Source organism: Malaclemys terrapin, chromosome 7 (assembly GCF_027887155.1).
Source record: "Malaclemys terrapin pileata isolate rMalTer1 chromosome 7, rMalTer1.hap1, whole genome shotgun sequence".
Taxonomy (NCBI): Eukaryota; Metazoa; Chordata; order Testudines; family Emydidae; genus Malaclemys; species Malaclemys terrapin.
Window position 1 is genome coordinate 6,488,757 of NC_071511.1, and position 23,379 is coordinate 6,512,135.

The 23,379-nt window shown below is 40.9% G+C and overlaps 1 protein-coding gene across 30 annotated transcripts in view; it reads right to left on the reverse strand.

Annotated features, from left to right (window-relative positions):
• The window catches only part of MAGI1 (membrane associated guanylate kinase, WW and PDZ domain containing 1), a 490,274-nt gene that overhangs the window by 200,512 nt on the left and 266,383 nt on the right, over positions 1–23,379 (reverse strand). For all 30 annotated transcript variants that reach the window (XM_054033640.1, XM_054033634.1, XM_054033637.1 and 27 more), the window contains exon 2: positions 17,537–17,653. In XM_054033640.1, coding sequence (XP_053889615.1) covers positions 17,537–17,653 — 117 coding nt within the window. The remainder of the gene's footprint in view (positions 1–17,536; positions 17,654–23,379) is intronic.

Below are 23,379 nucleotides of genomic sequence, written 5' to 3' on the forward strand. Positions count from 1 at the left end.
ATCCTTATAGGTCTTGTTTTAGTCCAGACTGCACAGAGTTCTATCAGTTCATTCATAAGTGATGCATTCCTGAGGGAGGCTAAACTATGTCCCTTTTAAGGCTCTAATCACCAAATTTCCACAAACAACAGACCCTGCCTCCTCCTCTCCTGGCATCCTCTGTCTGTGGCACCCTATGTGCTACTGACCCAGTGTCTCCTGATGCTGTTCACCTCCTGGTTCCAGCATGTGCCCGTTTTAGTGGTATTCATGGACATTTTGAAAAGAAAGGGTGCAGCATGGCCTCGCTGCCCCTTTAAGGAGTGCCCAGCCTCTTTGGCAAGCAAAGTGGTAACGCTCAGAGTCAGGCACTCAGAACAGGCACTCAGCCTAGCTGTGTGCAGCTGTCCACAGTGGAGATGCAAGCTCCTTTTTCTAAGCAGCAAGCACCAGTCGGCATGCACCTCTTCCACCCCGCCCCCACAAATTAAAACAGGCTCTCATTCTGTCTGTACATTCAAGGTTGAAATAAAAATGTGTGCTAATTTTTCGTTCTTGTGGTTTGTTTTGTTTTTTTACTTTCGACATGCAGTGATCTCTGTAGAACAACTGCTTTTATAAACCCAATTACCGCATGCATACACACATCAGAAGGTTTTTCCCCTTCTCCTTTTGCTAAGCTGCAGGCAAAACAATGCTGGAACATACATTTAGCAACACCTGCTGCACCGCATTAATATGCACAGGAATGTATTGATGTTTTCCCCCTTGAACACTAAGGCTGCATTGTTCTTTACAATCCATCAGTGGCTCACTTCCCTCCCCCCCTGCTCCCCCGCCAACAAGACCCCTTTTTCGACATGTCCTTTTTTCAAAAGCACAGACTGACGCTCACATTTTGGAATGCACTTCATTAAAATGTAGCTGCCCAATTCCAACCTGCAATGCGGAGGCAATACAAAGCAAGCGCCACGCTTCCTCCTGCATTTCTTTCAAAAGTCCCATTGTTCGGCAAGCATCTGGTCCTGATCTCAGCCTATTCGTGCCCATTGACCCCTCTTTTCATAGCACACCCGTTCACGAATGGGCCTCACGTAAAGCCTGCTTGATGAATTAAAAAGCAGCACTCGCCATCTGTCCTCTCGGGCTGGGCTCAGACAGTGCAGCTACTCCCCCCTCTATCAGCCTCCCCAACCTCGCTATCCCCCTCCGTTATACACATAACCCGAAGCTGATAAACCTCTGGGTTTGCGCAGTAAACACTGACACAGCTCATCATACTCGCCGCTTTACATTTATTACGCTAGCATCCAGGGGGAAAAAAATACATTAGAATGTTCTCACTTGCCTGAGTCCTTCGAAATTCAAGCACAAATACAAGATTAATCCTTCCTTTGTGAGGTCTTGTCTTAAAGTCGTGCTATGTAATGATCCTCAGCACTGCAGCAGAGGGGAATAAAAAAATGCAGGGATCAGAAGCAGGGGGAGGACAGGGCTTACTTACATCAGGGTTTCTGCCACATGACAAAAGGTTTGAGAGGGAAAAATAAGCTGGCAGGAGCAGGTGACAGTGCAAAAGGGGAAATGCAGAAGTCTGCCTTTTATATTACTGGTGACATTTCTAACACATGACAACAATTTCCATCTGTATTTAAGCTGGGAGTGTGAGAAAAGAGCGTTACATCACGACTCCTCGATCGGAGGGGCTGTGGAATATGTAGGCCAGGGGGATTAAAAAGCACCTGTGTATGTTGGAAATCTGAAATACCAGTAAACAGATTTCCTCTCGCCCCCTTTTCATTTGTCTATCACTTTCACTAGACCATGCCCAGGGAAGTGGTGAAATGGTACTGTCCTCCTTCACAAGGCACCAGAATGAGGGGAAATTATTATATCTAATCTATCTACCTCTCTATAGCACTTTGTTTTTAACAGGCATTCTAAGACAAAATACAGAGTCTCTCTCTCTCTCTTTCTGCAGTGGTCTCAAGTGTCTGATACTGCATTGACTTTCCTCTCTCTCTTAAATCTACAGGGAATTTCAATGGCAACACCAAGATTTTCCTCTTTTAAGCCAAGCATATGTCTGTACATTTTAAACAGTAAACATCAAGAGGAGAGACCAGAAGATATTTTGGGGAGAACGAGATACTGTTTTGACTGCTTCAGTGCCAGCAGGTAGGTGTATGTCTGGGACTCTCAGCACTTCCCATAAAATAGTATTGCGTGGGTGAAACACAAAAATCCCAGTGGATTTTAGCTTCACAAGGAAGTCTACCTGTTAACGGTTCACAGGCTGCTTTGCGGGGCTAGCCCCTGGCCTGTGCTGGGATTGAATCTGGATTGCTGAGGTTGTCCCTCACATCCTGGCCAGGCACGAATTCGGAGTACTACAGAAGCAGGGTGTGAAGTCCCTCCAAGAAGAAAGCATGGTGTCCTCAAGCAATCCCACTGGGCAAACATAGCATTGCATCCATGGGCCTGCTTCATCCTACAGCGTAGGTGCTCAATCAAGGACAGACAGGCAGACTTCTGGCCACGAGAACTGCTGCAATAGGAGGGCTTTGTGGGTGTAGACTGGCAGGAGAAAATAAGCAAGGCAGGAGGATACTTGCTTCCTTCCAAAGAAAACCCCATTTTGCTGACAATTACACCCCTAGCCTACAGCAGAGCCCATGCTACACAAATTATATGTACCCATAAAGTCTGGTGCATACTATCGGAAAACCAGCTGCTTTAGCAAGCAAACGTTTTAAACCATATGGACGTCTGGCATCCGCTATTCACAACATAAGTTGCCACAGTTATTGACCTTTGCAGTCCGAGACCTGCACGTCTATTACACGTGTGTGCGCACAAGTGCAAGTCAGAAGGACAGAGCGTCCCTTCACCTCACTGTTTTACTGACATACAGACAACACCAAGGCCCCACCACTAACTAATGGTAGTTGCAGAAAGATGTGTATCCTGACCCAAACTGCACTTGGACGGTTACACGAGGCAGGGTGGTTGAGTACAAAATATCACCTACTGCAAGAATGAGCCCTATCTCAACTTTAAGAGACAAACACATTCAAAGAAAAGAGAGACCGAGAGAAAAGTTTGATTATAAATATATTTTTCAAGTCTTTTTAGGTTTATAGGAACATAAAAATATTCAGAGTCCTGAACAGGCCACCTGGGCCAGTTTCCTGACCTTTTATGGGTTCCTCATTTAAAAAAAAAAAAAAAAATCTTCCTTCGAGATTCATTTCTCATATCTTTCAACCACAGCCTCACTAAATTACAACTGCCCCCAGTTAAATCTCTTGCTAGTAGCAGTAGCTCTTCTGGGAGCAAAAAAAATCCAAAATCTGGAACTAGACTGGATTTAGAATACTAGCTATGGTACATTTAAGAGTGAAAAAAGAAATCTAGCATTTTATTTCTTCTCCTGCAACACATACAAAATGAAAACTATTGCATAAGCCAAATTAAAATGCTCTCAGTAGATCATGCTTCAATCAGGCAGCACCAAAGTGGAAACACAAAGTCTTTTCCTAAAAAGAAACAAATGAAGCATTTTACTTTTTTTCCATAAAGGCAGCTTCCCAATCATCTATGAAAACTCTTCCATATGATTCGGAAAAAACAGAGTCCGTAACAATATAATCGCTTATTTTTCATCTGAGGTTTGAAGAATTTTTTCTCCTACAAAAACCCCCAAAACCAAACCACCCACAAAAATCGAATCACACACACACACACACACACACACAAACTTCTGTTTCTGTGCCATGAAACCAAGATCCAAAGTAATCAATTTCTCAGAGCTCCTGTGGTCTCCAACAAAAGCTGGAGAATGTTTTCATGTTTTCTAAATTTATTTGGCCCTTAGTGTTTTGATTGTTAGCCTTTAAACACAACGTTTCATGAGCTTTCTACATGATATCCTTCCTTTTGCATTTGCACTGTGTGATTATTTCTTACACAAAATATATAGTTTATCGCTGAAAGAAAAAACAACAAAAACAAGTAGTTGGGGCTCAATTCAACAAGGTTCTGAGCAGTCACTCCTACAGAAGTGTATGGATTCCACATTCATCACATCAACCCCTTTATATTTGTACATTCTGTTATTTCTAAGTGTTATTTTCAGCACCAAACTTAAAAAAAAAATATCTTTTTTCTGCCTACTAACAGGGACAGGAATATTGAATGAATGTGGTGCTCTAAAGTCCAACAAAATAACCAACGAGCACCAAATTTACACCGATAGTATAGTAGCTGTTTTGTCATATGCCAAAGAATTCGATACCTTTTCTTCTGCAGAAAGTCAAAGGCAAGTTATAAATCATTTCAATATGTGAAAAGGGATCTTGTCCTTATGGTAACCCCAACTTCTCACCATGAAGCAAGAGCATCTTGAGATGAGATTTTACAGCTGGGTTTTAACTCACATAGCACTGGAAGTGTGAGATAGAGCATTCTTTTAGGTAGGAACAAACTTCTTTGACAGACCCCTTTAGTCTTTTCATCAGTACGTTTTGGAACCAATTCACTTACCAGGTGGGAACAGCAAATGGGGAACAAACTGTGAATTCACATAAATGTAAACTCAGCAAGATGCGGAAATAAAACACAGATGGGTGCACTTTAGATTAAGGGTCAGTGTTTTAACATCACTTTCCACTTTTCCATTCTGACAGGTGATGTAGAACAATCACCTCCTTCTTGAGACAGGACTCAAATTAAACCATGAATCACTAAGAAAAACACACAGGCAAGCAATATCTCCAAGTAAGTCTCCAGGCTAATCAAGAATCTACAGTTACTTTGCTAAGTTGCTGCTTGTGGTTTGTGCCCCTTTACAATTAACATTTGGGAGCGGAAGTAGTTTCTATATGGGGAGATAGAGCTGAAAAAGTTTCTTCACATTCAAAATTTGACATGTGTAGGGTCACTGTTAAAGTGTTACCTTCTGCTGTTGTATTCCATCAGGCTCTGTCCAATGGGCAGCTGTCATATACATTTCATTCCATAAAGTCAACTTTGGGTCTCATCTATGTTACTGTAATCCCCAACATGCTCCGGCAGACAGCGCTCACAGCCTTCTGCCTCTTACGTGTGCTAGCAGAAACCAAGAACATCACTACCTCTGAGAGCTGCATCCCACACTAAGCATCATATAGCGCTAGCCACTGGAATACCTATGGAATTGCAGACTGTATTTGCATGAACATCCGATGAATGTTTGATTAATGCAGTCACAACTAATAGCAAAGGAATTCATAATGTTTTACCCACTCACTGGGAAGTGCTACCTGAAAGCCAAGGTCTCTCTCAGGAAGGAAATAATTCTTGTAAGGAGAAGTTCATTTACAGAAGAAACAAAATATAAGCATAGATGAGAAAAATGAAGATTTGAACAACAAATCTATAGAAACTTGAAATGCTGGGTGAAGAGACACTGAATGGCATGTAGTAACTGAAAGATGGCTATCACCTTCAAAACATGTTGAAAGTTGTTTATCAGCTCAGAGTTAAAAGAGGTAGAGAAATCTAATAGTGTTATAATACTGAATTTACCATTTTAATGGCACGATCAATGCTCTTCAATGCTGGTAAATTACAAAATGTCTATCCAAGTAATTCTCTTGTGCAGTTAGTTACACAATATCTTATCTGCAACTTTTTCTACAAAACAGTAAGCATTTTGGGAGCAGGACAAGAGGAGGCTAATATTAGAAAACACTACAGTGAAACAATTTGAAAAATATAGAAGTGAAAAAAATGGGCAAAATATTAATGAACATTATTGGAACAGTATATTCCGCAAAGATCCCATTCTATTATCTTGTCTTCATATTTTAGTGCTCCCATTAACAGGATTCCACCACAAGTCTCACAATATTGGCTGTTTTTCTTAAAGCCCCAGTGGCTGGCAGCAAGAGATTCTATGAGAATCTATCCGCTGCTGCTGCTTTTATTTATTTATTTATTTTTTTAAGTTTCCAGTCTCCATGCAGAAACACAGTTAGTACACCCTAAAGGCTCAAACTAGCAGCCAGATAAAAAGAACCCAAAATAATCATGGTTTTTACATCAATATCATGATTTGGGGGGCTGACCTTTGGATGCTAAGGGCTGACACTACTGCATTTATATCCATCTCTTCTGTCAATCTCCAGAATTTGAAAAGATGTCTAGAGGGGCAGAGCTTTGTTTGTTTTGAAGTATTTGCCCCCTGATTCTTAAGTATTACCGAGAACAGGTTCCAAATGCTGCAAAGGACGTCTGCATAATTTTGAGCATGTGACTATTCCACTAAGTTGTGTAAAGTTAAGCAGACGTGTAAGTTTTCACAGGATCAGAGCTCGTGTCACCCCAAAGCATGATTATGTAGTTTTTTTCAACCGGTTTAGACATAATGGTATGTGAGGCAGCTAAATTCTACATTTCTTTATTAGGTTGTGAAGGAAAAAGCTCCGGCATTTGTCTGCAAGTCATAAATTGGGAGTGAATTTATTTCTGACACATAGAGTTAAAAAATGCAGTTAAACTTTCTTTGAAAACCTCCGGAGGTGCAGATCATAAAGAACGAAAAGCAGATCAAAATCCTATGGCCAGTGGCACTCTAGGGATCCCCTGCTGTCTTTCCCCCCTTTGCCCTGCACAGACACAGCAGGTCCATGCTGATATATATGGACAGATACCTGCAAGACATCAGTATCCAGCCAATTATTTAATAATACACATCTCATTTTCAAGACATATTATCCCTTCTAAGAGCCATTTATTATACATTCCCACTTAAATAGTAATTTTCACAACCATCAGTGAAATAGATGTGTTCACTCTTAAATTGCTAATTAGGTGTGGTCTGGGACATTACAAAGCCCTTTAAAAAGATATCAGGGAACTCTACTGTTCCCCTTAAACAAATCTACTCTGGCAACCACCCAGGAATCTCGACTTCATAACTCAAGGACCTAATTATTCAGGAGGACATGATATATCCAGAACATTATGATTAATAAGAGATTTATTTCCCTTTCCATGGGGATAGAACTAGAAATATTTCCTGTAAGGTGGAGATGGGGGAAAGGGGAGCTGGCTATATTCACTGACTTACTGACTTGGGATTAAAAAAAAAAAAAAAAAAAAAATCAATGAATGAATTTACAAAGAGATTATTTCTAGTATGCATTATGGCTCCAAAAAGAAAGTACCTTGGAACCTGAAAGTTATTTCACATGAATACGTAGCTAGCTTCCTTTGCACCGAAATAAAAAGGCACTACTTTACAAGAATAATACAGTGTGCTATTCACAAGGAAGCAAGAAAGTAATGACAGAACAAGCAGCAATGGTCTCAAGTTGCAGTGGGGAAGGTCTAGGTTGGATATTAGGAGAGACTATTTCACTAGGAGGGTGGTGAAGCACTGGAATGGGTTCCCTAGGGAGGTGGTGGAATCTCCTTCCTTAGAGGTTTTTAAGGCCCGGTTTGACAAAGCCCTGGCTGGGATGATTTAGTTGGGGATTGGTCCTGCTTTGAGCAGGAAACTGGACTAGATGACCTCTTGAGGTCTCTTCCAACCCTAATATTCTATGATTCTATGAAAGGGATATATTTTGTTGATAGATTTGCCACAGTTCATTTCCAAAGACTCACCACGTTTTTTCAATTTTTTGCTTAAGTCAATTTAAAGGGGCACCCTCAAACTCAGCATGAGTCTGCATCTAGCGTACCCTTTCTATTCTGTCAAAACACAAGTGTAGCCAAATCTGTGGCTGATAAAAACAACTCGGGCACTTCCACTGGAAGGAAAACATTCTTATATATTTTGCATTTCATTTACAAAACTGGACTTCAGAAATAAAATGAGAGAGCTGTTTGTGTGACTCCCGTATTCTACAACAATACTTTCAAAATAAAGAAATGGGACAGTTTTGCGTGACATCTTTAGGGTCACTAAGTAGTTGTACAAAAGAGAACTTGCGTGCTGGAGTTTTCTGCCACCTTCTGACTAAACAGCAGTATATTCGTATTTCTTGGACTGGGGGACTTTTCCAGTAATTCTGTGTCTGAACAAGTTTATCATGACCCACTCAATTGTCACTAACGTTCAAGCTGAGTTAAAGACGAGCATTAAAGAATATCTACCCTCTTTTGACTTTTCCCTTTATTCTAAATACGGACCACTCATTCCATCGGATTGTTTCATCATGGTGAAACACAGAGCAAATTCTACTCAATACAGCTATAAACCTGCAACACAGGTTTTGTAGTTAGAATAGAGAAACCAAACATTTTGTTTAACGAAATGAAAAACCAGGACATGTCAGCTATCATGAAAGACACACTTGGGGCATCAAGACACAACATGAAAAACCTGGATGTCTGTTCACTTTACCCAAATGGTTGGCTATATTACCTCTGACCCAATGTCTCCAATCAACACTGTCCTCAGATCTACCATTGTTGGGCTTCGTACCTTTCTGGGTATGTTGTGGTTCTTTTCTTCCACAGTTTAAACTGTGAAGGTGGGTAAAAATATGGGACTACCTTAGCTGACAACCAAGATGCCTTCTAAAGTAATCCCCAGATCTCTCTCTATCCCATGTTTGAAGGAACAGTAACAGCTGAGCCAGAATGTATAGACCCTCTGTGCCTTTCTGCAGATTTGCAGCCTTAACATCTTTTAGAATTTAGAGCACCTGTATAGTCTCTGTCTGTGTTACCTGAACAGCCACGAAGTGCACCAGGTATTAATAAAGAAAACAAAGGAAACCAGACAGGAGATCTCTTCCTGCACGTCTTACCCAGATCTTGCTTGGCAAGTGGCATGGGAGAGTCTTATGAGGCCGAACCACAAAGAGTCTGCATTTCTGCTTTGGACTGGACTGGTTTCTGATGCCCCTTGCAGTTTCAGTACTGTGTCTCTTTGAAATAAAAAAAGCTACATCTAAACAAAAAGGCACATAGATGGAGAAATATTAGCCATCCTACAAGCTTTTATTACCAAACCTAAAGAACCTCCAACAGTTCCATTGGTTTAAAATGTATATGGATTTAAAAGTAGAGGCCAGACGGAAAAATGTCGGAGGGCCCTCTGATTAAACAGAGACAATGGCATATACAAATAAACTAACCTACATTAATGTTGCTTATGCGGCTCAAAATTGGACGTTAGCGCTTCCTATAAGTTAATATTTGCAATAATTCTCTCCCAGAAAATTTTAGTCTACAGCAGAATATTTTGGGTGCCAGCAATGCACTGTTCAGAAATATAGTGACAAAAGTATTCTGAATGGACTAGGTTTTTTTTTTTTTTCAGTATATCTATTGTGCAATAGTTTAGAAAAACCCATTGTAATTTATACATGCTGAGTGAACATATTCAAGGACACTGAAAAAGTGCTCTGAAAACAGACTAAACAGAGAATGCAATAGGATGAAACTGAACTTTACAGACATTGATAGGTGATAAGGATACAGTGAAAAATTTCAACTTTTTGGTAAACTGCTTTATAGCTAGGACAAATCCTGTGAAATAATTAATTACCTTTTCTGTGCTAGGGCACCTTGTTCACACCTTGCTCAAAAGAATAATAATGGACACTGCAACTTTTTTTATTATAAACAGTGTAGAATTATGTGTGTACATACAATAGCTAAGGCATCAAAAGGCATTTAGATAATAAGCCATGCCAAACTTCTTGAAGCCTTTTGATAATTCAAAGAACATTTGCTTATATAAACCTCTGACTTACTGCTTATGAAAGAAAATAACTTGGACTGTCAGCAATTCTGTTTATCTTAAAAAAAAATAGCAACTAAAATAAATCAGAAAGTGCTACTCTATGAACCCTAGTATATAACAAATATGTCTACTCATATTATACAGGTCTTTTCATTTGATTCCAAGAATTAGCTGATGCACACAACTGGCATCATATAAATCATAATGAATATTCATTTTAAGAAAAATCAGCTGAATTGTCGTTAAATCCAGACTAATTAGAGCCTACAAGAGGGTTTGCTTGTATTTCTACCAGTTCATTTTTATGTGTCTTTTCTGAAATACTGTGGGTTTCTCTGGTGCTAATGAATGCAAAGGACTTCATCAGTTACCCCTAGACATCGCCAGGCAGCTGCTCTGCAAGCATTGCCAACAGACTGCCAAGAGCCTGGCTCATCTACCCTACCCGCCACTGATCAGAAAAAGCCAATGGTGCCTAATGTTTGGATTTGTTCTGTGATGGGAATAAATATCCATGGGGGATTAGACTGTGCCAAGCTCATTTTCGCTTGTAAAATTATTTTAAATCCAAGCTTGAACCCAGAGTTTCTACCAATGGAATATGTACCATATACAAGGAAGAAAATGCAGAGTTGTAATGATTAAATAAGTACATTCAACTGAGCCCATTTACCTGAGAACTGAATGTGGCCCTCTATATCCATTTCATAATTTAGCTCCTATGATGTGACATCACAATTTCTTGCTTTGTGTTATTGGCCTTCTTTTAAAACTTCAAAATGTCCTTTCACAGATGTGAGGAGCTCTTAGAATGGGGGCCCTCTTTCTCAAGTTTCCCACAAAAAAGAGAGCTTGAACAAACCAGACGACTGGATGTCACATACCGCTGGTTTTCCAAGTCTCCTTAGAATTCCATCCAACTCTTATTCCAGGGTCTGTTTAACTATTGCTTTCCATCTCAATGTGGCACCTTCAAGGTCAACTGTAGCAAATGGAGCTGGTACTCTGGGATTCAAAACACAGGTAAAAACTGAACTCTGGGAGGCTTGGCTGCTACAGGGAGCATGACTAGAAGAGATGTAACAGACCTATCTAACCTTAAGTGAGCCAGCCAATTTATCCCCCCCTCCCCCCCAGTACATGTTTATTTTGGGAAACGGACAACTACAGAACAAAGTTAAAGAACCCAGAAGGGCTTAAAAGAACCCTCCAGGAAAAATTTGCTATGCAGAGAAAAAGCCTAGGTCTAAATCTCTGCCCTAAGAAAGCCATCATACTGACCTTGGGTGTCTCCGTATCTACAACAAAAACTTCTACAGCCTGACTTCTTTTTAAAGTCAGTGGCCAAAAGGACAAGACAAGCATTATTAAATCCAAGGGTAACAGAATGGGAACTAATGCAGAATTTACGTGAACTGGGAGGTAAGTGATTGCTGACCTGTGTTATTCAATTTTGCATCAGGTACATTGCTTTGGCATGTTGTACTAGCTAATAACAAAAACAATAACAAGACAGATTCAGGCTGCCAGACCCCCTAAATGTAGATCTCACTGCCTGAATGACTCTGAAGATACAGAAGACCCCCAGGGAGTAGCAAAGGAATCAAATGAATGGGACCAGGACACAAATACCAAACAGAGCCTGTCTGGAGGTAATAACACCTTTCTTATTCTTCTTGGTCCACGTCTCTGAGAATAAGCAACTAGGACAAATGGCCAGTCCAGCTTGTTTATTTTAAACCAGTCCACTTTAGCATCATTTTAAGATGGAGATGACCTTGTCTGCCCAGCCTCCTGTATTTAGACATGTTGTCCTATTGTCATGTCATCGTCGAACCAACGGACTACACACACCTATTGAAACATTAAAGTATGTCACTACTGGGTATTATTGTCAATTGATATAGTGCAAATATATTCCAGATGGACCTACTTGGAAACACTAATTCAGAATGCAATGTTCTGGGCAGGTTCTCAGGTTTACTCCCAACCAGCCATGTTTTCCATAGAGTAGCTCTTTATGGCTGTCCTTTCACAAATGATATGATAATGTCAACCAATTAGCATAGCCCAATGCTACTTTGAGGGGGAGAGGGATATTTCCAGGAACAACAATAGTCTGTCAAAAATACCACAGGAGGCCAACTAACCTGAGGACCTATAGCCTCCTCCAAACCTAGAGATATCCCAAAGCCAAGTCTACATTATGGACTTTTGCTGACGTAGTTATGTCCATTGGGGAGGGGAGCGGGGGAAGAGATGTAAATCTCTGATGTACATAGCTGTGCTAGCTATTCCCTAGTGTAGACGCAGTTATATACTGGTAGAGATTGTTTTGCTTGGGGGTGGGTGAACCTGGAATAAGCTTAGGTCAACAAAAAGCACAATACTGCAGGAATAAGTTGCACCCACACTAGACGACTCCGCTGGTGTAGTAGCAAAGCCTTCCTAGACACAGACCTGGCCCAGAATTGCTGAACTGTCTCCAGTACAGTATTCACACTCACTGCTAGGAGCAATAAAGCCATTTACTAGCCTAGAAATATTGCATTTCTTCTGATGGCCTTAATGAACCCATACCGGGTCAGAAACCAGAGAGGATGCAACGCCTTGGAGTCAGGCAGGGATACAGGAACCACCAGAGACTGTCAGCGTTCTAGACACCTGAATCACCCAATGTAACATGGGTCTTGTCATAAACATACAGTTAAGGGTTAATTCCTCTTTTACTTGTAAAGGGTTAAGAAGCTCACATAACCTAGCTGATGCCTAACCAGAAGGACCAATAAGGGGACAAGATGCTTTAAAATCTGGAAGGGGGAAGAAGTCTTTTGTCTGTGCTGTGTGGGCTTTTGCCGGAAACAGAGAAATAAGGAGCCATCCCACTCCTATAGGGTAGTGAGTATTTAAAGAAGGAATGTGTTAGATTACTTTTATTTTCTTGTTTGTGGGTTCTTTTGCGAATAAGAGGGAAGGTAAATTTGGGTTCTTTGTGTAACTTTAAAGCTTTGCCCAGAGGCAAACCCTCTGTGTTTTGAATCTGATTGTCTGTGAGATTATTTTTCATTCTAATCTCACAGAGGTACTCCTACTACCTTTTTTCTTTCATTACAATTCTTCTTTTAAGAACCTGATTGATTTTTCATTGTTTTAAGATCCAAGGGTTTGGATCTGTGTTCACCAGGACTAACTGGTGAGGGGGATTCTCAAATCTACCGAGGAAAAAGGGTGTAGGGACTTGGGGGGAGGAATTATTCTCAAATCTGCCCAGGAAAAGGGGTTAGGGACTTGGGAGATACTTGGGGGAAGGCAGAGTTCCAAGTGGCTCTCCCTAAATATTTGGTTAACACTTGGTGGTGGCAGCATACTGTTAACCTAAGCTGGTAAAAATAAGCTTAGGGGGTCTTTCATGCAGGTCCCCACATCTGTACCCTAAAGTTCAGAGTGGGGAGGGAACCTTGACAGGTCTATAGTCTAGCTTTGGCAAGGGTTACTATGCCTAGGGCAGGGGTTCTCAAACTGGGGTCAGGATCCCTCAGGGGGTTGCGAGGTCATTATATGGGGGGTCGCGAACGGTCAACCTCCACCCCAAACCCCGCTTGTCTCCAGCATTTATAATAGTATTAAATATATTAAAAAGTGTTTTTAATTTATAAGGAGTCGCACTCAGAGGCTTGCGATGTGAAAGGGGTCGCCGTAAAAAAAAAAGTTTGAGACCCATTGGCCTAGGGAATGAGGAGTGCGGTCTAGGGTGACCGGATGTCCCAATTTTATAGGAACAGTCCAAATTTTGGGGTCTTTTTCTTATATAGGCTCCTATTACCCCCCACTCCCTGTCCCGATTTTTCACACTTGCTGTCTGGTCACCCTAGTGTGGGCATTTATCTGAGTGAGTGAAGAGAGCATCCTAGCTCGAGTATCTTAAGGTGCTGCCTTCTCAGAAGTGAAGAAAACTCCCCCCACAACACCTCAGAGCTGTCATACTATAGAGCAATGAAGTGTATAAATATCAACGATTGGCATTATGAATGAACTAATTGGTTCAGCTGATACAAGAACTGGCTTGGTCTCTAAACTCTACCTTTTTCTTTTTTTTAAAATAAGGTTTGTGTAGAGGAAATGAAGTGTCATGTCTCCTGCATCCTATCTGGCCCTAGCCTTCAATGATTAAGTTGGGCCCAGGGTCTTCAGAAAGCTAATCTTGCAGGCTTGGATGTACCAGTAATATCAGTCCTCAGATCACATGACATTTGAAATCAGAGGCCCAAGGCAAGGCTTATCAGATCTGCTGTTCACTATAACCTTAGCACAAAATAGAGGCTGGAGTAGGTAGAAGGAAATTGCAGGCAGGGGTTTTGTTAGAGAGAGGTTGGTAATGCCTGAGGCAGGGAAGGAAGTAAAGAGCAGAGTGTTTGTTATAGAGGTTGACCACAAATCTGGCATAGCTTCTGGAAGGGTCATGGCTACCTGGCCCTTACCATCAGCTCCCGAGGTAACATTTAGGCGTGCATTTACAGATTTCCTTTTAAAAGCCCAGTTGGCACCCTGGCTATTTTATTAACTATATGGTGTGTGTGTGTGTGTGTGTGCGCGTGTGTGTGCGCCCCTTTATATATTGCACTTTAAATTTGAGTTTCTTTCACTATTTCAAGGTCCGGTTTCTTCACAAAGTAGCCCCTATGCTCAGTGGGTCATTTGCTGCACATCTCTGCTCCTCTGGCCCTGTGTCTTCATACGGAAAAGAGGTGTGGTCTTACCCGGAGTTAGCTAACCATAGTCCTGGGGAAGATGAGACAGTATGCAGTTTTCACAAGAGCAGCAGGTTGAATTAAAGACTAGTACTCCCCATAGGATTTAGCTCAACCTGCTAACTTATGTGGAAACTACAAACTGCCTGGTCTTGACTCGGGTTTTACCTCAAATTAACTGACTCGACTTACTAGGATTATCTGTCTCACCCAAGGAGCCGCAGTCATGGCCCAGGACCCCAGTGTGCTCGGCACTGTAGACACACAGAACAGACAGACAGTTCCTGTCCCAAAGAACTGACCATTTAAGTACAAAACAAGAGACAACAGTTGGATACAGGCAGATGGGGAAGTACAAGGAAACAGTGAGACAATACCGATCCGCAGGACAGGCAATGCTCATTCAAAACCACATCTTTTCTCCTACTGAAGACAAAGCCTTTCATTTAGTTTTGTTGGGTGGTTTGTAACCCGAAAAGTCTGCAGTAGTTTCAAGAGCTGTTGTTTGACAAGCAATGTGGTAAATAAAAGCCCATCATTTTTCCTTTGGAGCATAACGTGCAGCCTAAGAACAGTTGAACCACAAGGGTTTGGTATTAACCTCCTAGGACTCAGGGGAAAGAGCCAGTTTATACCTCCTTCTCCATTGAACATCAATCAATCATCACTTCATGTATTCCTGATACTAGCAACAACAAGCAGCACGCAGTCCAACCATGCTCAGGCTGAGTGACCTTGTGTGCTTGTAGCATGTTTACCAGATAATCAGCAGGGAATTCCGTTTTCAAAATACAAGACTTCATAATCCATTAGCACTAGAGATGGGTCCAGAGCTCTGGATTTACTGGTCACATGTACCAAGGAATACAAGTATACGAGTATGCAACTAGATTAATCTCTAGACCTATAAAAGGTTTCAGAGTAGCAGCCGTGTTAGTCTGTATCCGCAAAAAGAACAGGAGTACTTGTGGCACCTTAGAGACTAACACATTTATTAGAGCATAAGCTTTTGTGGACTACAACGGGCTGTAGTCCACGAAAGCTTATGCTCTAATAAATATGTTAGTCTCTAAGGTGCCCCAAGTACTCCTGTTCTTTTTGTAGACCTGTAAAAGCATCCCAAATCACCACGCATCGCGCGGGTTCATTCAGATTCACACAGGTACACGTTAAACGTCATATCAAAAGACAGACTCATCTCCTTTCTGCAGCACACAGAGGAAAAATAAAATGTTACCCGATGTATAGCTCTGCAAGGACAGGGGTACACAATAAATAACCTCTCCTTTGCAGATTTTTCTATTTGTTACATAATTGGAACATGATTACAGATGTTCTCATTAACGCCAGAACAAAACATCTCTCTCCCTGTTATTTTTAAAAGGCAGAAATCGCTCTATCCCTTCCCTCCCTGCTACCCCAATTCTAAAACAAAGCATAGCAAGTTTACATTCAAGCAGTTTAACTCACAGTCAAGTTCAATAAATCTGAGAAATAAATAAACAGAAAGCATTTCAGAACGTAACCTTGGCAACACAGAAAATGCTTCAACAGAACTTCTGCACATTTTCTGTATGTGCTGTGTTGGAAACTGGAATAGAAGTCAAAAGAAATACATGGGCAGAAGGATATTAGCATCAGGACTCTCTAGCCACTGAGCCTAAAATCACATTCATTCACATTCCTAGAAGGCATCTTGTTCAGTCGTCCTTTAAAAACTGCAGCCAGGCAAGTTACAAGCATAAAAACTAAACACATTTTGGATTGACAAACTGGAAAAGGGAAGTGTTCAATAGGATCAGTGTTTATTCATTATGCCTATGCATAGCATTTCAAAGAGTACTTCAGTCCCTCCTTTCCACTGATGAAATAAGACTAATGCAGCCATAAGAATGGGCCTTCTGGGTCAGGCCAAGGGTCCATCTAGCCCAGTATCCTGTCTTCCAACAGTGGCCAGTGCCAGGTGCCCCAGAGGGAATGAACAGAACAGGTGACCATCAAGTGATCCACCCCCTGTCACTCATTCCTAGCTTCTGGCAAACAGAGGGTAGGGACACCATTCCTGCCCATCACGGCTAATAGCCATTGATGGACCTATCCTCCATGAATTTATCTAGTTCTTTTTTGAACCCTGTTATAGTCTTGGCCTTCACAACGTCCTCTGGCAAGGAGTTCCAAAGGGTTGACTGTGCGTTGTGTGAAGAAATACATCTTTTATTTGTTTTAAATCTGCTGCCTATTAATTTCATTTGGTGACCCTTACTTCTTGTATTATGAGTAGTAGTAAACAACACTTCCTTATCTACTTTCTCTACACCAGTCATGATTTAATCATATCTCCCTTTAGCCATCTCTTTTCCAATCTGAAAAGTCCCAGTCTTATTAATCTCTCCTCATACTGAAGCCATTCCATACCCCTAATCATTTTTGTCGCCTTTTCTGAACCTTTTCCAATTCCAATACATCTTTTTTGAGGTGAGGTGACCGCATCTGCACACAGTATTCAAGATGTGGGCATACCATGTATTTACATAGAGGCAATATGATATTTTCTGTCCTACTATCTATCCCAGGGGTCGGCAACCTCTGGCACACGGCTCACCAGGGTAAGCACAGACTATCTGATGTTAACAGAACTGTTTCTACATCGAGTGTTTGTCCAAGCTTTATGTAAGGCATTAACCAACCTGTAAATGCTATATAAATAGCTGCTACATGATGGAACCAGCAAATCAGAACCCCAGGATGAAGTGGTTTCACTACCAAACCCGCTCTTTTCCTCACTCATTCCCCACCATCTCACTTCCTTTCCCATCAACTGTAAATTTATTTTCAAACCTTTTCCCATCACAATCCATTCTGGAACTACCATCCACTTTGCACCTTATCTCAGCCAATCCACAGAACCAGGCATATCATCTTCTCCGCTGTCACCAACACAAGAGCCCCATAGTCGTAAATCAGGTCTCCCCTATAGCAGTGCACAGCACCACTTAAAATTTACCACCAAAAGGATTTAATTTTAATCACATGAACTCCACTGGGGAAATGTTTCATTACTTACAAGGCACAGCATGGCGATAAAGGTTATCTCGAATTGTCTGCTGCAACTCGTGATCTGGAGATCCTTTCTGAAACCTCTGGTTGAGATAATGCCTCAGATCTTTGTTCAGTCTACTTCCTGCAAAGAGAAAACAGCTATTTTTAAAAAAAGCTACAAATAACCCCCAATACATTACCAAAATAAGACACTCCAGTGCACACGCTTTTCTCTCTGGGAAGAGGATGAGAGAACCAACACCAGGGGACAGTTGTCAAGTCGCGATGTTTAATATGTTACTGGAAGGAGCGCAGAGACTATGGTGATGAATAAGGAATAAAAACCTAAATAGAACAGAAAAAAAATTCTCTCTCTCTCTCAAAAAAAAAAAATGTTGATGGGAAGTTCCTAACCCGCTCTATTCCCAGCTACACAGAGAAATGAAAAGAAAGAAAATCTATTTCTTGCTGTGCACAGCTAAGAGGTGCTCATTCAGGCAGTAGCTGTTAGAGCTGGGCAGGAAATGACTTTCCAGTCCCGGGAAAAAGTATCCCGTCCCGAATCCGCATAAAGAATTAAAATCTTGAAAATGTTGGTTGACTGATATTCAAAACAAAAACATTCCGTCTGGGTCAATCAAAACATTTTATTTCAATTTAGACCTGTGTTTTATTTGATTATCATTTAAATTTCTAAATGAAAAGTCATTTTGAGTCAAAACCCAGAAATTTTCTTTTAGAAAATGTCCCCATGTCTCTTTGCAGTTGAATGAGCAGGGGAGATGGGAATATCCTATAGGCATAATGTCGTTCCATAAAGTTTTAGAACAGAATTGTTATTATCAGAAGAGTTTTTAAAACTCTAAATAGAATTCTTTCAATAAAACAAACAATTTCATATCATCTTCTCCAAACAACACTGATGTTTTTTAAAAAGGTGGAAGCAACTGAGATATTTATTACAGCAAAGAAAATTCTGTAGAGTCAGCACACCACATTTATAAGGAATATGAATCAGATATGGCTTTTTTGCTTACACACAGCTATAAATCAATACAACTATAAACTTTCTAATAATATAGTCATTCACAGACTGGCAGGAACTTAATGTACTGTAGTTGAATCTGATTATGAAACACAATTTAGAAACAACCATCTCCTCTACAGTTGTAAGGAGCTCTACTCTATCAGAGAATTGTGGTATTAACAACTGCTCTCGGAGGTGGTAAGCAGCCATTGTTATTAATTCTGTTGAGTTCCCACTAATGAGCTTCCAGCAGGTTACTGAATTAGTACCATATTTTGGTTTTAAACATTTTTATACACTGCTTTATCATATATTTATTTATTTCCATCTCACTGTCAGCGAAGATCAAACATGTTCACTGTAGAAGCACCTAAAATAAACGAACGAATAGAAACCCAAACTAACGAAGAGAACTTTCCTTACTGGTTCTGGGAACATCCCTCACTATGCCGAGCAGTGGATCACCACCCAATTTTCTAACAAATAGTTTCCAGTCACTATGAAGTTAAAAGTGATTTCCTGTAGGATGGCTTACTTGGAGGTGGCTAACTTTTCACTGTGAAAATTCAACCTTCAGAAGTGACCTTGTCAATTCTGGGTATTGGATAGTAAGGGATATTTCCTTCTCTTACTTCTAAAGGCAGATTTTGCAGGAGTCAAAGGGATGGCATACCCTGAAAGGATGAATCACTGAATTTTTCATCTTTTAATTCAACAGCTACTCCTTATTTTCCCCTCACAAGCCAATGTTAAACAAGGTTATGAATAAGCAAGAAACAAACATCCCAAACGTATTTTGCATATAATGTAAGAAAGTATTCCACTGAGGAAATTAACGCTGCGAACTGCATGCATTAAAAAAATATAAGTTGTCTTCTGACATGCATTATGTATTCAGTTATTTGTGTTGCAGTAGTCAAGGCCCTGCTGGGCTAGGACTTCCTAACTATATAACTTATAATTCATGCAGGATACCCTTCCTTCTAGAATTTGTCCAAGTTTTGGAATGATTTTTTTTCCATAGAAATACTTTTTTTTCCAAATGTTGACATCTTTGTAATTTCTTTTTATCCAAAATTATACTGAAATGTATTTAAAATTTTCATTTGTAATATCTTATATTCAGGATCAGAAATAAGCCATTTTCAAATTCAAAAATGAATTTCACCACGACGAAACTGACCAAAAAGATTTAAGAATGTATTGCAAAAATGAGAAAAAAAAATAATTTTAAAATGGAGGGGAGGGTTTGCAATTTCCTTCATTTTTTGACTAGCTCCCCAGCATGCTGTGAATCTCTCAGATTGTTGCTTTTCCTTTCAGGAAGCTGATGAAGTGGGTTCTATCTCACGAAAGCTTATGCCCAAATAAATTTATTAGTCTCCTCGTTGTTTTTGCTGATACAGACTAACACGGCTACCATTCTGAAACCTTTCCGAAAGCTGTCACCTAATATACATTTTGAAATTTGAGTTTCTACTCAACTCAAGGGTCTGGAATATATATATAATTTTTAAATAGGTTTTCCTGAACTTTGAACTAAACAAAGGAAACTTGGGTTACATGTCATCTTGGGTTTTGTTTGGTTACTCATGTTCTTGCAAATCCAGAGTTCAATGATTTTCTTTCCAATGCTGTTACACTTTGGAAGCCAAATGATAGTCGTTCAGTGAGAAAAACAAACCCAAACAGTGAAACAGAAAATAACTCAGTGGGTGGAATAATATTGCTCAGTCTCGTTTGCTCCCAGCAACAATAAATTAACATGTGCGTGTGCCTGTCTGTCTGTGTCCTGACTGTGCTGCTATCTATCCACGATAGCGTTTGTTTTTAAACACGTTTCTTTCAAACCTGATTTCCTGTCTCTGACCTACATTATGTACCTCACATAAACAGGTTTACATGCTAGTTCATATTCTCAATTTATCTTCAGCAGGAACGTAATGACTACTGATTGCTGTTTCACACTGGTTAATGCCGGGGTGGCCAACCTGTGGCTCCGGAGCCACGTGTGGCTCTTCAGAAGTTAATATGCAGCTCCTTGTATAGGCTCCGACTCCGGGGCTGGAGTTACAGGCACCAACTTTCCAGTGTGCTGGGGGGGGGGGGGGGGGGTTGCTCACTGCTCAACCCCTGGCTATGCTACAGGCCCTGCGCCCCCACTCACCTCTTCCCGCCCCCTCCCTTGAGCCTGCTATGCCCTCACTCCTCCCCGCCCTCCCCCCCCAAGCCTCCTGCACACCACGAAAACAGCTGATCGGGAGGCGCAGGGCGGGAGGGAGGGGGAGGTGCTAATCGGCAGGGCTGCCAGTGGGCGGGAGGCGCTGGGACCGCTGATGGGGGGCTGCTGACGTATTACTGTGGCTCTTTGGCAATGTACGTTGGTAAATTCGGGCTCCTTCTCAGGCTCAGGTTAGCCACCCCTGGGTTAATGGCTCTGAACGAGACAAGTCCATATTTCATCCGTGTATCACAACACAATTCCACTCTTTAGCGAGATTTCTTTTTTAAGAAGCTCTAGAGCAAGAGGATTTCCTGCGGTCACACAAAGGCAGTTTCAAAATAACAGTGCCATGAAGCAAGCTGAGGTTAAAAGGCCTTACTACAAGGATAACAGTGCAATGAAGTCATCTAGATTCAAACTCTCTCTCGCAGCCTAATGGCTATATTGAGAGGGAAAACAAGCTTTTACAAGAGGCAAAGTTTACATTTTGGGTTTGCAGGATGAAGGTATTAGTCTGGTTTATAAAGGGGGAGAGTGGGAAGGGGGAAGAGAAGAGAAATTGGAAGGGCAGGGACCTTTTTTTTTTTTAATGGGTTTGTACAGCACCTTCACCAAGATAGGATCCTGAACCATGAATAGGGTCCCAGGCCATTATCAAAATGCAAATAATAAATGGAAATCACCATCAACTGATGGTGGGGACCTACTAATAGTGGATTTTGCCTGTATTCTAGAGCTCAGGTTGTTTGTGATGGACAAATATTTTGTTAATATTTGCAAGAATTTCTATTCTGCTTCTGTACCTATGAATGCAATCATTCTCATGGCAAGGTCCACTAAGCAGCAACCCATCTCAGGACCCAGAATGAGGGCTGAATGCTCCTAACCATATCATCATCAAATGTTCCTAATCCCAGTAGCTGTTAGACAAATGATAATATTTTGCGCTCTATCATTTCATTCTACTCCATCCTGGTCTTCCAGCTGCTAACCAAAAGTGATTATAAATAATGGGGCTATAAAAGCCATTCAATAATTAGAACACGCACTGGTCATATGCCAGCAATGACAAAAGAGAGTGATTTACGTAAGTCAAGTATGTCACATCTGCCAGCCCAGAGTTTTGTTACTGATGTGGCTTTAAGGTCATAGCTTAACACTGTTCTAACAGCCATTTGTCATGAGGGACAGAGAGAAAGAGAGATATGGAGACAAGAGAAATGAAATATACCACCACTGGTTATTTTTAAGCAAAAGAAGACTCAAATAAATCTAACAGTGCCTTTCTACTTTCTAATTTAGAGTATCCTCGGAGGTCAAAGTAAGAGGTGCATCTGATACAATGGCTCACTTGCTTTCATCATCCGTTTGCAAAAGCCTAAGTAAGATCATGGAGCGAAAGACCTGCCACCTGAATGTAGCTTCCTAAAGTCTATATAATTTGTGTTCTTTTTGTCAGCCACCCACAAAGTAAAGGCATCATATAAATCCACTGTATTTTGGTAAACTGTTTGCTGCTACATTTTATTAGTGCAAGAAAACTTAAACCGGTCTTTTATTCCTTGGATAAATACAGAAATATTTATCTGAACCCTGCTGAGGGAGTTGGCTTTACATTTAACACAACTTGACAGGGATCTGATTTGATTGCCTCCATGTTTGTTTCTTAAAGTGCTAAAGTAAGATCTTGGCTGCAATGCACAAACAAAATCCTGCCCAAACCCCAGACTGATGAAAACAAACCAGTGAACCCATATCATCACCTATCATGGCAGGTGTTTGCTTCAGTAGCCATATGGACTAGAGCAGGGGTCGGCAACCTTTCAGAAGTGGTGTGCCGAGTCTTCATTTATTCACTCTAATTTAAGGTTTCGCGTGCCAGGAAAACATTTGAACGTTTTTAGAAGGTCTCTTTCTATAAGTCTATAATATATAACTAAACTATTGTATGTAAAGTAAATAAAGTTTTTAAAATGTTTAAGAAGCTTCATTTAAAATTAAATTAAAATGCAGAGCCCCCCCGGACCGGTGGCCAGGACCCAGGCAGAGTGAGTGCCACTGAAAATCAGCTCGCGTGCCAGAGGTTGCCTACCCCTGGGCTAGAGTAAATTGGCAATAGGCCCTGACCTGTGAGTTCATATTGGTTCTCTGTTGGAAACGCCATGAGCCAACTAAGGTCTTGATCCCATAGGCTCAAACATTCAGGCAGGCTGTGTGTGAGCACAGGAAGCATGCTTGGAACAGGTGAACCGTAGGACCAGAGCCTACATGCCTCCCTTACTATACATCTTAATACATATATAGCTACAATCCGTTTAATTTAAATGACCTACTTCCCTTTCCCTGGGGAAAAGTTAACTAATCATACAATTTCTCCCCCAATGTTTACCCTTTTTATTTAAAAAAGATCCACTGCAAAATCCTTTTAGCTCATGATCTTCCACGGTGCATTTGCTATGGATGAAAACCATAATAAGCCACAGAGCTGCACTCCATAGAACCGCACAAAGTTAACAGAATCAACTACCTCTGCAGTAATAAAACTCAACTTTGATGAGGCACAGTTAAGTCTTCAACAGCACAACAGCTGCTGAATCAGCAGAGAGCACTTCAGCGT